At 43.0% G+C, this 13,196-nt stretch overlaps 1 protein-coding gene across 1 annotated transcript; it reads right to left on the bottom strand.

Annotated features, from left to right (window-relative positions):
* On the bottom strand, positions 235-5,735 carry NPY2R (neuropeptide Y receptor Y2). The gene is made up of 2 exons (XM_021396727.1): positions 5,598-5,735; positions 235-2,749 (listed from the first exon to the last, which is right to left on the bottom strand). The coding sequence occupies exon 2, from the start codon at positions 2,722-2,724 to the stop codon at positions 1,567-1,569; it is 1,158 nt and encodes a 385-aa protein (XP_021252402.1). The 5' UTR covers positions 2,725-2,749; positions 5,598-5,735; the 3' UTR covers positions 235-1,566.

Raw genomic sequence — 13,196 nt, 5'->3', positions numbered from 1 at the left:
GTCCAAATGATTTCATGGACTTTTAAAGGATAGTGGCAAGACTTTGCATACACAAAGCTGAATTTCTCCACTTGATAAATATCTGATGCTGCTACAGTGCTAACACTTCAGTATTGGAGCTCTGATGTTTTCAAATTTCTATGAGAGAACACAGCAAATCTAGGAACACCGAAAAAGTGGGGGAGGGAGGAAAAAAAAGGCAGCTGAAATGTAGCTGTTGAAAGAGACTCCAAGTGAAACTATTGCGCTTATTTTTATTCTTGTTAAGCAGCAAGGCAGCTTGGAATAAATATGGATTGAAATTTTCTTCGTCTCTTTAATGAGTTCAAAGAGACTAAACAAAGACACAGAAGAGTTGAACATTGCTGTGCACAACACAGTAAACAGATGAAAATTTTATACCTGAGCAAAAAAGGAATTTAACTATTAACTACAGCATGCAAAATAACTGATAAGTTATCGCATAAACCTAGCATACTGTCATTAGGTTACACTTATTCAGATGCTCTTAATTTTTACTAAAGCTAAAGATGGAAAAAGCTCCAAGACGAAAAATGAGTGTGTGACATAAAACCACAATAAGGAAAAGTACATTACCATCTAGCAGCCTTTCCAGAGGATCAAAATTATCTGCTGTTTTATTACGTAGGAAAAAGCAGCAACAATTCAAAGCCTGTGGAGTTAATAACACGTCAGACATTTAAGCAGGTCTTGAAAATTAAAATATTGGCAGTTTATGAAGTGCTCATAGAAGACCTGAGCCTGCATCTCCTCCCTCAAATGCCACTTTAAAGCTCTGTGTTTATGAGCTCTTCCAAATGCGGAATTAAAGGTAGGGATCTGCAGGGGATGAGTGATCAGGTCACAAGCTTGCTGTTTTCCTCACCAGCATAACCACAGCCAATTCTTAAGGAAAGACTTTTTTATTAGATTGACCCAAATCCACCTTTACCGTTCTCCATACCAAATTTGTTTTTTTTTCCTCCTTTTCTCTTTTTCTTTCCCCTAATCCATTCAGAATATTCTGGTTTGAAGTGCTTCAGTGCAAGTCAAAAACAGTACCGTATCTCTCTGTTTTCCTCATTTCCACAAAGGGTCCCCATGGGAGAAAAAGTGGCTGAGAAGTTTGAGCTTTAACCAGCACAGCCCATTTTCCCCAGACAGGCTTCATTCTTCCAGGAGACTTCAATTCTCCCCAGTCTCTACGTGCAATATACAAGTTGCCTGGTGCTTTCAGCAGTATTCCTGTGCTCCAAACCAGCCATTTACCTTCCTATAACCAAAGCAGCAAACTCTGCCTTTGTCATTGAGACTTGTCAAGTAAAGATGGGATGGATGGGGTTGGCTCTTACCATGTTAGAGACAGCCACAAACAAAATATCTCTCTTATTTCCTTGGAGTTGTGTTGTTACATCCTTGTGGTGCCAACCCACTCCCCTCAAACCTGCCTTGATTTGCCTGCTACTTTTCTTTCATGAGTAAAACTATGCATTAAAAATGCATGTGTCAGAATGGATTTATTCCTTTGTCCACAACATGTGCATTTCTTCTTTAAAGTCAGAAATCTTAGACATTGGTAGGTTGTGTGAAAGAGTCTCCAGGGAACTGACTCCTCTTTGCTTCCAGCTTCTTCCTGGCTTTGAAAGCTCCCAACACTTCAGGGTGGATGGAGTCTAGCCGCTGCTCGCACTGAAAAGCTGTGAGGAAGGCTGTCCTGTAGTTGTTATTCATCCAGCCATAGAGAAGGGGGTTAGCAAATGTTGAGCACATGGCAATGACATGAAACACCGTGTAGATCAGTTTATACTCTTTCAGGTCCAACACGTGACTGTCAATATCACTGACTAGCTGGAAGGTGTGGAATGGCAGCCAACTGACAGCGAACACAACAACCACACAAAGCAGCATCTTGGTGGTTTTCTGACGCCGGTGGTGGTAGTGGTCGTTCCCTGCCCCAGGACTAACATGGTTCCTGAGCTTGGTCCAAATGCGGGTGTAGGCATAGGAGATGACAGCCAGAGGCAGCACGTACTGGATCAGGAGCATGGAAACACTGTAAATGGTGCTATAGTTAAGCTGCCCCTCCCCTGGCCACTTCTCAGAGCAGACCACGATCTTGAAGTCAGGAATGATCTCAATCAGCGAGTACTCGCGGAAGATGGCCAGAGGGCTTGCCAACAGGGCACTGACTGCCCAGGCAACTCCTATAATCAGGAAGCTGATACGCTTAGAGATTTTGCTTTCCAAATGATAGACAATACAGCGATGCCGATCCAAGGCAATCACAGTCAATGTAACAGTAGATACATGCACAGCAAGAGCTTGGGCATAAGGCACCAAGTGGCACAAGACTGGGCCCAGTTTCCACTCACCCAATAGTGTGTAAATTAAAGTGAAAGGCAAGCACAATGTATTCACCAGCAGATCAGCCACGGCCAGGTTGGCAATGAAGAAGTTGGTCACTGTGCGCATGCTTTTGAACTTGATGATCACGTGGATCACAAGAGAGTTCCCGATCACCCCCAACAGGATGATGGAACAGTAAGCAAAGATGAGGATTATCTGCACCTCAACTAGCGTTGTACTATCCTTCAGCTCTGGTTTGGGGTCAAGTGCCAGTTCATTGAGTGGTGTGGTGTATCTTGGCAAGTACAGCTTGGTGAACAACTCCATCTTCATTTCATCTGTCTGGTTTTCTTCACCCATTGCTTCCAGGGGCCCCATCCTTTCATCAGCAAAGGCGCTGTCCCTGAAAAACAGAACAATACAAGAACACGTGGAGAAATCAGTCTGCAGTGGCTAAGACAAGAAGTAATGAGCTAAAGGTAGAGCACTTTCTTCCTCTAACCTAGGTTCTACATCCCGGGATTAAGAGAAGATCTGTCTTAATATATTGAAATTCCATTGGCCTTACATTTCAAGCTCGATCCTGTAATATTATTCAGGCATGACTCCTGATGAAAATTGGGACAGATTTCAAAAGCGTTTCAAAGACAAAGTTTGCCTAAGTAAATGCAGAAGGATTAAGATCCAGCTGGGCAGCATATCTTTTTTCAGAAACCACTACCTAAGACTAGTAGTGATTTAACACAAAACTTCCTCTAATACCTGTGGGTATTCTACATGGAATGGCACCATCCAGACTGTTATTAGCATAATAATATTCCAGCTTTTCCTTAATGGAAAGTGTTTCTTACCAAATTCTTACAGGTATATAGGTTAGTGTCAGAGAGCTAAATACTGACTTCTTTCTTTAATAAACCTTCTTTTAAGAAAGTTAGTGCCACAAGGCAAACAAATCACCACTCTAGCAGAACTGAAATAACAACATTTCTCTGAAATGACTGTGTAACCTATTCATGCTGAAATTGATGCAAGAAACGATTAAAACTTGGATATAAATATTTCCTTTTTGACTAATGCTTGAGAAAACGCAGTTCCCTGGAGGCTGCCAATCAATTCTTGACCACAGTCACAGAGAAGCGCAAATCATTCCCCTTCTAATGTCAGTGAGAATGTCACCACTGGCATCAAAATCACATTTTGTTGGCTCCCCCACATAGGGTGAGCTAAATTCTGCTCAGCTAACCTACACTGCCCTAATACTTCAGTAGGTATGGATGGATAAATGGATGTTTTATAGTCAGTTTCTGACTTGGTCTTCAACCCCATATGAAATGTGCCTGTTCTAATGCAGACTGTCCAAACCTTGGGAGACATGGTAAGAGAGCACCATGCACCTGGAGGCTCCACAGCTTGACCTCTGAAAATAGTAAGAAAATGTCAGCGCACAGTAGGTTCACAGAGAAAACACCACTGGTTGCCACTGAGGGTAAAGCCAAAGCTGAGTGACTGCTCAACTTTCCCCTTCATACATAACTTAAGGAAAGCAAGAGTAGAGAAGTAATGTCAGTTTCTTGTCATCAGGTGTTACACATGTCTCCACCTTGATTTCAGGTCTGTCTAAAGAGACAGTCTTGCTGTTAAAACCTGTGGTTTCACGTGGCTTTTTTATTTGTGATGATCATGATTTGAATCACACCCACTTCACTGCAGATCTCCATTCCTACCTGTGTCCCCACTGACATGTATCAGTGACATCATTAGGTGTGATTTTCTAACCAAGCTGCTGTACATGCGCATGTACATCTGCCTTCTGTGACTGGCTACTACAGCCAGAAACAAGCACTGTCTGCCAGCGGGTGACTGAGCCCTTCGTGCTTTGCTTTCATACCACACAACCTCCCAAAGAATTTCTCAGTGCAAGCCTTTTATTTTTCTCTCCTTTTCAAAAGATCTACAGATCAACCACATGAACTGAAAGCTATTTTCCCCTAGATTACACTGCTCTTAATTATGCTATACCATTTCTGTACAATTAATTAACAGTGCAGCCTGAGATGTGCAGCATGGTGAGGTACGCAGCTGACACGTGCTGCTGTTTGTAGAAGCTTACCCCCCAGTTTTGAGCAATGTAATCAGTTACCAACTACGTGCCTAAGCAAGGGTAGCAGGACAGGATTTCTTATCAATACACTTTTAGTCCACTAGGTAGGAAAAGTAAGAGATCCCTGAAAATTTGCACAGCCAAAGCAATGCAGATGTTCAGAACTCATCTGAGCTTCTTCCTTCAACCTGCACCCAAGAATTATGCTTTCATACATATATTAGTAAAGCAGAGATAAAGCAGTGAGGTCCCAGAAACATCAGGTGCTCCATGATCTCATCATTTTTTCATCGCAAAAACAAAAGCAGGTCATATTTACACACTGTAGTAGTAGGGTGAGAGGGGAGGGCAAATTTCAGTTTTCCCTTCTTTTCTACGAATCCAGGGAGGATGATGGAACTCAGCCAAAAAAAAAAAGACAGCATCCTTTTCTTCCCCAAAACATTTTTGCTGTTTTCTCTCGTCTCTGAATTCTCGTGATTCCTACTTTAAACTCGTTTAGCAAAGCCTTCTTTTGTTCAGCCACTTTTATTCTATTTGTTACTGCCCTGTTTGGGCTGATGAAAGGTGTTTTGGTCTTGTCGATGTGACAAAGCGGAGGGAGGGAGGAGGGACCACTGGGGTCTCCAGCCAAGATGAGCTGGGGAGTCACGAAAGGAAGAAATAAAATAGGCAAGTCTAGCATTGCCAGTGGGACAGTTCAGTGGGCAAAGGATCAGCTGAATGGGGGAAGCCCGAGGAAGATCTGACAGCATTTGACAAGATCCTTCCTATTCTTTCTCAGTGTAAACTCTCCATTCAGTGGTATTTATATGCACACCATCACACTGAGCTATTTTCCCCACGTTTCTCCCAGACCCTCACTCGGGGTTGGGCATCAAATCGCATCCAACTTTCGACAGAGGAAGACCGGCGGAGGATTTGTAACGGTTCCGACAGCAAGCGAGCAGACAGAGCAACCACCTACGTGATGACACAGGCAAGCAGAGCTCCGGGCACAGCGGCAGCGCAGCACCGGGGCAGCCCTGGAGTTGCTGCAGAGGGGACAGAAGAGGCTCCCGCTGCCCTCCGGCTCCCACCGCACTCGGCCCGGGTGCGCCCTCGGAGCCCAAATTTCACCTCCCCCAGCCCCGTCCCTTCGCACACTCACCGCGGCGGTTCTCTCCTCCCCGGCGACGGGGCGGTGTCGAAAGTTTGGAGGCGCGGGCGGATGCGGACCCCGCACGCCGAGGGGCGGGACGGGGCGGGACGTGCGGACAGGACGGACCAGGCGGGCGGCCGCCTTCTCCCTCCCTGCCTCCCGCAGAGCACCCGGCGGGCGGAGCGCCGCGCACGGCTCCAAGACGAGGCTCCGCCCCGCTCAGCGCCGGCCGGCTGCGGAGAAGGGGATGCGCGGCGGGGCGGCGGGGTGCGGGCTTGGCAGGGGGCTGTCCGAGCGACAGAGTGGGGATTCAGCGAGGGAAAGGCTCGGCTGTCCGTTCTCGCTCTTCAGCCTGTTTCCTAGTGATCCTACATCTTGAATGTAAAGGGGACGCCTTCGCTCCAAATTGCCGCTTGAATCCTTGGCTGTGAGCGCCCCAGCTTGCGGATTTGTGGCTCCTCATAAGAAACGTGGAAGTGCCCATTAGCAGAGCAGGTGTGAGGATGAATGAAGCTTCTATGTATTCCATCTAGAGCAAAAGAAACGGTTGCATATTTCTTTAAAAGGCTGCAGAAGTGAAGAGAACAGCTGCTGCATTTATTGAGCTCTATGCTCAGCAAAAAAAAATCGAAAATCTTTGTCTTGTCAGGCAGCTTAATTGAGGACTAGCTCCAGCCAGTACTGCCATCCTTCAGGTAGGGGTCTGCCTTCATTATGTCCCATCAGTAGGATCTCCTTAGCATTTTGCTGTGTTCCTGTGTAACTCTAAACCATGAGAACCAGAGACAGGGCTCCTCCACGTGTGCCTGGAGGGCCTGATTCAACAAGCAGTACCCCAGCCCTAATTGTAGCTGCCATCAACAAGGACCAGAAGATCACACTCGGTGGCTACTGTGCTGGTTCTGGGGCAGATGTCCAAACTTCCTACAGAAGCTGCTGTCTGGAACAGGAATGCTGCTTTACTTGAGGTCTCCTGTTTGCATTAATATTTCAGGTAGCTTCAAAGATCAGCAACATAAGCTTCCCTCTCCTGCCCTCCTTTTCATTCTAAGGACACTCTGAACAAAAGCTCTTCCTTGGCCAAAGGTAATGATCCCTGCTTCGGTTGTAACTCAGTGTTACACTCTTACCAGAGCACAGAATGTAAGTAGGAGTAGAGTATCAAGGAGTAACTTCAGTTATTTATGGTTGTTTTTTAAATTCAAAACATGTCTCAAGAACTCCCTTAGATCTTTACTAATGCAGGCTGTCTCTGATGAAGGGCTTTGCTCTTAGTCCTTCAGCCCTTCCGAGACTGTTAATGGAAAGCTCCTAGCTTATTGCCAAATAGATTTCTTTGATGGCTAAATAAAGACCCAGGAATTTCAGTTCTCCTACCCCTGTTTATTTCATTTCCCAAATCAGTTTAATTGTGGGATTTGCTTTTTGATCTGTCAGCACACATGAATGCATGCCGTGAGTTTTAGCACAGCACATGTATAATGTATGGCTGGAAAGGCTGTACTTGCCTTTCCTTCTCTTGCAAACAGCATACAGTGGTGTTAATCCATCTCAGGGGGGCTGCTCTTGTGCTGTGCTCCACACACCCATTCTAGGTTAGCGTGCATTCTTGCTTCTCACATCTTGGAGAGTGTGGTGAAATGCTACAGTTCTTTACAATCTGCCTAGCTCAAATCCCCCAGGATCGCACAGCAAAGGAAAAGCTGTTCCTTTGTTTAAATTCCAAACTCCTGGAGGAAATCAAGATGTGCCAGTTCCCAAAGCTGTTAGGCCAGTGAAGGTTACATGAGAGAGAGGAGGTGTTCCCATGATGAGGAGATTCTGTGTTCAGGCACAACTGCAATACTTAACGGATATGCACTTCCAATAAACAACAGCAATCTTTATTGCTCATAAATGAGAGATAGTGAAGGGCCCTGTAAACACTACCTTGAACCAGAAGTCCTTGAAGACACCAACATCAAGGGCGGAAGAAGTCAAGTAGCACATGGACTGCTTGATGTGAAAAATGCCACTGGGTGACCACCTCCAAAGCAACTGCAGATACTTTCCTTTGTGCGCACTTAAATGAATGCTTGATAAACCAGAACAAGCCCAGAGCCCACTGAATCACAGAACTGGATGGATCAGAAGGGATTGCCCGAGGTTTCTTATAGTACTTCCAGCAGGTTGCCCCGGGCTATATCCAAGTGAGTTCTGAGTATCCCCAAAGTGAGTGGTCCCACAGCCCTCCCCAGGCAGCGCATCTCAGGACTTGATGATCCAGGACCATGTTTTGGTGTAGACCATAAGCTAGGCTGCAAGGTGGTTTGCATTACATAAATGAGTTATCTGAACTTTAAATCTCAGGTTCCTATTTAAGGTGAGCCTACAAAATAAGCCTTTGCTGTGAATACGTGTATGTACCAAGATGAAACACAGATTGTATAGCCGAAGAGCTTGAAAAAAAAATCTGTTGGACATATGTTGTTTCTGCTGGAAATCAACACTTGCAGTGAAACTGTAGGGTGTAAGACGTGATATGCATAGCTTTCCTCTGGCAGTATCTGTTTAACCAACTTTACTGTCAGAAAGTTGTCCTGAAGAATTCCATCCAACATGGGTTTTTCAGAGGGAATAATAAGCAGTTCTGCAGCACCTCAGGAGTTCACTAGTTCTTATAGGAAAAGAAAATTCTGTACACACTGCCCAGACTCCAAGCAGTAATGACTTTTGTTTCACTGTAACACAGTTGCAGTCACAGAACAAGGAAAGAGTTTCCAGTCTTTGTCCATAAATTGTTCAACATCAGATTTGCCAGAGCAGAGAATAATGTTTGATGGACGTCAGCAAGGCAGAAGCAGCTCATCAGACACTGCTCTCTTTCCTTCACTTACGGTATGGAGTGAATTTAAAAGAAATCACTTCCCCTTGAGCGCTGACCTCTGACAGTAGTGTTGTACTGTGTGCCACTCACTTGAGCCAAGCTCTGCCAATCCTTAATCACACAGATATTCCTGGAGTGAGTCGGGTTGCATAGCATGGAGCATTCTACCTAACACTGACAGTTTTTTAAAAATAAATTTAAAAGATAAACAATAACACCTGAAAATGTGACCTTGAGGAAGAAAATCTGTCTTGAACTTCTTTATGGTGCAAACACCAAGGTTATGGAGTATAAAATGGTTTAGGACCGAGATATTTTTCTTGCTTCAAAGTCCTCTACAGAAGTGCTTAAGTAGCTAAAGAATGAAACTGGTTCCACAGATCTGTGAACACTTTGGAATACATTTATAAATCATCCTTTGTTCTTGTTCCCTTTTATTTTGGATTTAGTCTCCCAAATTCAGTTCAGCCTCTTTCTCTTCTTTCTCAATTTAAGAAATAGCTGTATGCATAAGCAATTGTAATCAATCTTAGACAACCAAGGTGATAAATTCAAGACAGTGGGGAAGGAGAGAAATTGGTGGATGTGTGAAGTATCAGCTTCAAGTTGCTAACAGCAGTACTTCACAGCCAGTGATGGTTAAACAATCAGTTCAGTGCATCTCGCTCAAAAACCAGCACCGCTAAGGGCTCAACTCAATTGCCTGTTTGGCTGATTGAATTCTGCATCGTTTCTGAATAAGACAGCTGCAGAGCCAAGAACTTTCTTTTAAATATGGTCTGCTCAAAGCATCTCATGCATGGCCTCAGCTGGTCCATTCCAAGAAAGGTAAACGTGCAAAGTCCAGTAGATCAGCCAAGAAATGACAACTTACCCATTTAATATCAACACAGCTATTTTTGTTTATCCTAAAGTCTTTAAGCAGCTGTTCAAATATTTTTTTTGTCACTGCTTCAGTCAGTGCCCCAAACTGGCCATACTCATGCAGTAAGTAAATTCTTAGTTTTTCTCTTTTTTCCTCCATATGTACTTTGCAGTTTCATTCATTCTCTTTCCCAGCATGCTCTGTTTTCTCTGCAGAGAATATAGAAATTGCCGTTTCTTGACAGGGTTTTCCATGATGCTTTCATCACTAGACCTTGACAAGAGCTACTCAACTTTTATGAAGATCTACTTTCTGTCACCGGGCATTCACAGAGGCTGGCCAAACAATGAATTATCTTGAAAAATACACGAGGAAAAAACAATTTACTCTATTTTTGTTGTTGCTGCTCGCGTTTTTTTTGTTGTTTTTTTTTCTCTTCAAACTCGAAAAATCCTATTTTTCTTTAATTCCTTTTTTTTTTCAAACTGAGAGATTTCTGCAAACTCTAAATTGTAGTTTGGAAGGTGACTCTTTCCTAAGAATTTTTAGATGTTTAGAGGCAACCATGCTCTGTTTATTTTTAGAGCACTCATTGTAGAAAGTGGATTCTCACAAACAGCTTAGAGCTTGAGTTTCATGCAGACTTCAGTCCTCAGTTTCCGATAGCTGGGAAAGACATCTCTCTCTAAATGGTTTCCAAAAGTGAGTCAACTCCTTCTACTTGCTCTATGCTTACTCAAACGTCATTTATTTCTAATTCTGTTGCTGTTATGAGCAGCAGTGACAGTCACTCCTTGCTTTGCCTAAAAGTGATGCTTGTAACAATTTCAGAATATTATGTATGTTCATAAAGCTCAATCAGATGATCTTCAAGCTCCGTTTTCAAAATCCTGATGAAATCTGCTGATGTGCTGAATAAACTGTCTTTGGGACAAAAGGAAGCTGGAAAGATGAAAGGCTTTGTCTTGTACTTGTCCCTTCCCTCCCTACATTACATTTCTTAGAATGTAGAAACTTGATCATAAAGTTTAAATGTGTTCTCTTGTGCTTGTAGATAGTGCATACAGCATGCAGCTAACCATACCCTAATCAGAAATATCATATTTTAGTTATTTTTCAAAAATATATATACTTTTACTGTTTGATATTCTTTGCACAGGTTGCCCTTAAGCTTAAAAGGTGTCATCTTTTGACCCTTGCTCAGCCATGCTACATTAAGAGGCAGATAATTGTTGGCAGTGTTGGCATTTACAGATGCTTGAAAGAATCAATGTGAATAGGGAAACCTATTGCATATTAAATTGTTTTGTTGTATAACGCTATCCATGAATGAAGACAGGCATTCTGATAGTGTATAACACAATGCTTCTGGATATGTAATGCCATGTAAAGCACATCTCATTCATTGTGAGGTTAACTATAAGGTGCAATTCAAAACAATTTATGGAACTTTGTCATTTGACACAAAGAAATATTTTTCACTTACAGTTCATGGGATAGTTATGCAGTAGTTGAGAGCCAAGTTAATATTTTTCCCACAAGTTGTTGAAAGTCAATTAATTCTCATAAATTTTTAGCAAATTATTTGAGTTCCTTTTTTCATATGTACATAGAAATTTCAGGCTAAACCAAATCTCTGTCTAAATCCAGAGTAATTTCATACCTCTCTCTGGCTTTTTATGGAATAATTCAATTTACTAGTAATATATGGCTTTAAATTCATGGCTTTCATTTGTAAGCATATTTGTTTTTGAAAAATTACTTTGATTGTTGAAGAAATGACAAAAGAACACTCTGCACACCTATTATTAGTTCATTTTGAAATGAAGTATTTACTGCTTCTTTTGTGCACTCTGTCACAGTTTGAGAACTTCTAAAGGACATCTGTTAGAAGATGCATGCAGCAAACCTTCAGAGTCCTCCAACTGTAGTCATACAGCTCAGACACAAAATGTTTGAAAGTTTCAACTGCTCTGTCTTCCTCCTTGCTGGTACACTGACAGGATGCTTTCCATTGCAGTCACCATATGTGCTAGCAGTGTGAAACTTTACCATCCTGTTTTCTACCAACACTAGTGTATGCAAATCAGTTAAGCGTGTCAGCCTAGCTTCTTCCCAAGTCTGAGAGAGAACTCTAATACTTTCATGAAGAGGCTCACCTCCCACTCAGATCCGAACTGGCAGTTTTCTAAATGAACCCTTTTTCCTTTGTTAATTGTCCACCACTCATTCCCACGCTTTGCAGAGATTGATGGCATTTTAATTGCAAACAGTATTTTAGGACGGAGGAGAGGGGATGGGAAGAGGCTTGGGGAAAAGTGAGTAGGAGTTGGTGTGTTTGGAAGGCTAACTGTTCTGATTGCACGCAGAGAGGGGTTCAGCAGCCAGAGAACCATCTGTGCACACAGCTTATCCCTACAGCCTGGCTTCCTCACAAAGGAACATGTCAGTTTCTGCTTTTCTGGATCAGCTGAAAGCCTTCTTCACCCTTGGAGCTCCAGTGAAATTCTGCAGCTGTTCACTGAAGTAAGATCTCATATCTCCGCCCAGCACTTCTGATGGGTTCAGGCTTTCACACCTTGGAGGCAGGAAGCTTCCCTTCAGCTGCTCTTCAGTGTCACCTCCAAGTGATCATCTCAGTGTCCTGAAGAATGGTAAGAGATATGTGATCCCTCACAGAGGTGTTAGAGTGTCTCAAGGGGCTGTGTGTGGTTGTCTATGGAAGAGCAGTTTACATCTGAGATGGTTGTCCTGGACTTCCTTGGCAGTCGGGAATGAGCCAGTTAATCCGGCTAGTAGGGTTTAAAACATGGTTCATCTCCTCCTAAAACAGATACTTGAGTTTTGTCAAAGGAGACCTCCCTCAGCACCATCAACTGTTTCTAAGACTTTCTTTGACTTCATTGGGGAACTTCAGCAGCTAGTTCTCTGTAGATACCTAAACTTAACTGAAAGGAATTCTACTTGTGCCTGGTATTGTGGTGATGCATGAACAAATTTTCTCAGCATCAGGATCTGATGGAATCCAGTGTACCGGCAGATCTTCCCTGGACTCTCAGAGAAGTTTAACCACCTAGTGTTCAATGATTTCAGGTACAGAGACCAGAGAGCACCTCGCCTTTGTGCTTTGCAGATTGTGTTACAGAATCTCTGCTCATCTCCTTGTTGTGCACAAAGACTATGGGATTTGCTTGCATGAAGAAGCTGGCCAAAGTAGCTGACCCAGAAAACTCCCTGCTACATAGATCCACTTCTCCTAAATATCATTTACCGTGTTTCAGAACAAATTGTCCTGGACAAAACTGTCAAACATGGGGAAAAAAAATAGTTTTTTTCATATCTAGATCCATACTGACCTCCATATATGTTTTTGTCATGTTGGCAATCTTTCTCTTTCAGCACAGCTTTCTAATTCTATAGTTAACTGTGTAGATGATGGCAGATTTAGATGGATCTGCCATTACACAAAGCTAACACCATGCATTCTTATCAACAGGTATCAGTGTTGATATTCAGGAAAAGCAGATTTCTGTACAGTTTATATAGCATGGTTCTATCTACTTATCAAAGACCACTCTGCTTCTGTAGATCTCCACACATCTCACCCTGGCCATTATGTACAAAAATTCTCACTTGTGGCTCTCACCAGTTCACTCTCCTTTATTCCAAAGCTTTCTTGTGACTCCAGCACTGATTCCTACCAGTTAGGTCACTCCCATCCCTTTCTATCTTCTTCCATTTCTATCATTTTTCTCCAATTTAATCTTAGGCACAACTTCTGTATATCTATTTCTGCTATTGATCTTCTCTTCTGGGGATATCCGATGTACTCTTCTCGTTTATAATAGCACAGTTTGTTCTGTGTGTGAGGAGGAGG

The sequence above is a fragment of the Numida meleagris genome, chromosome 4 (assembly GCF_002078875.1).
Source record: "Numida meleagris isolate 19003 breed g44 Domestic line chromosome 4, NumMel1.0, whole genome shotgun sequence".
NCBI lineage: Eukaryota > Metazoa > Chordata > Aves > Galliformes > Numididae > Numida > Numida meleagris.
Note: the sequence above shows the minus strand (reverse complement) of the source record. Positions and strands in the feature narration are given on the sequence as shown.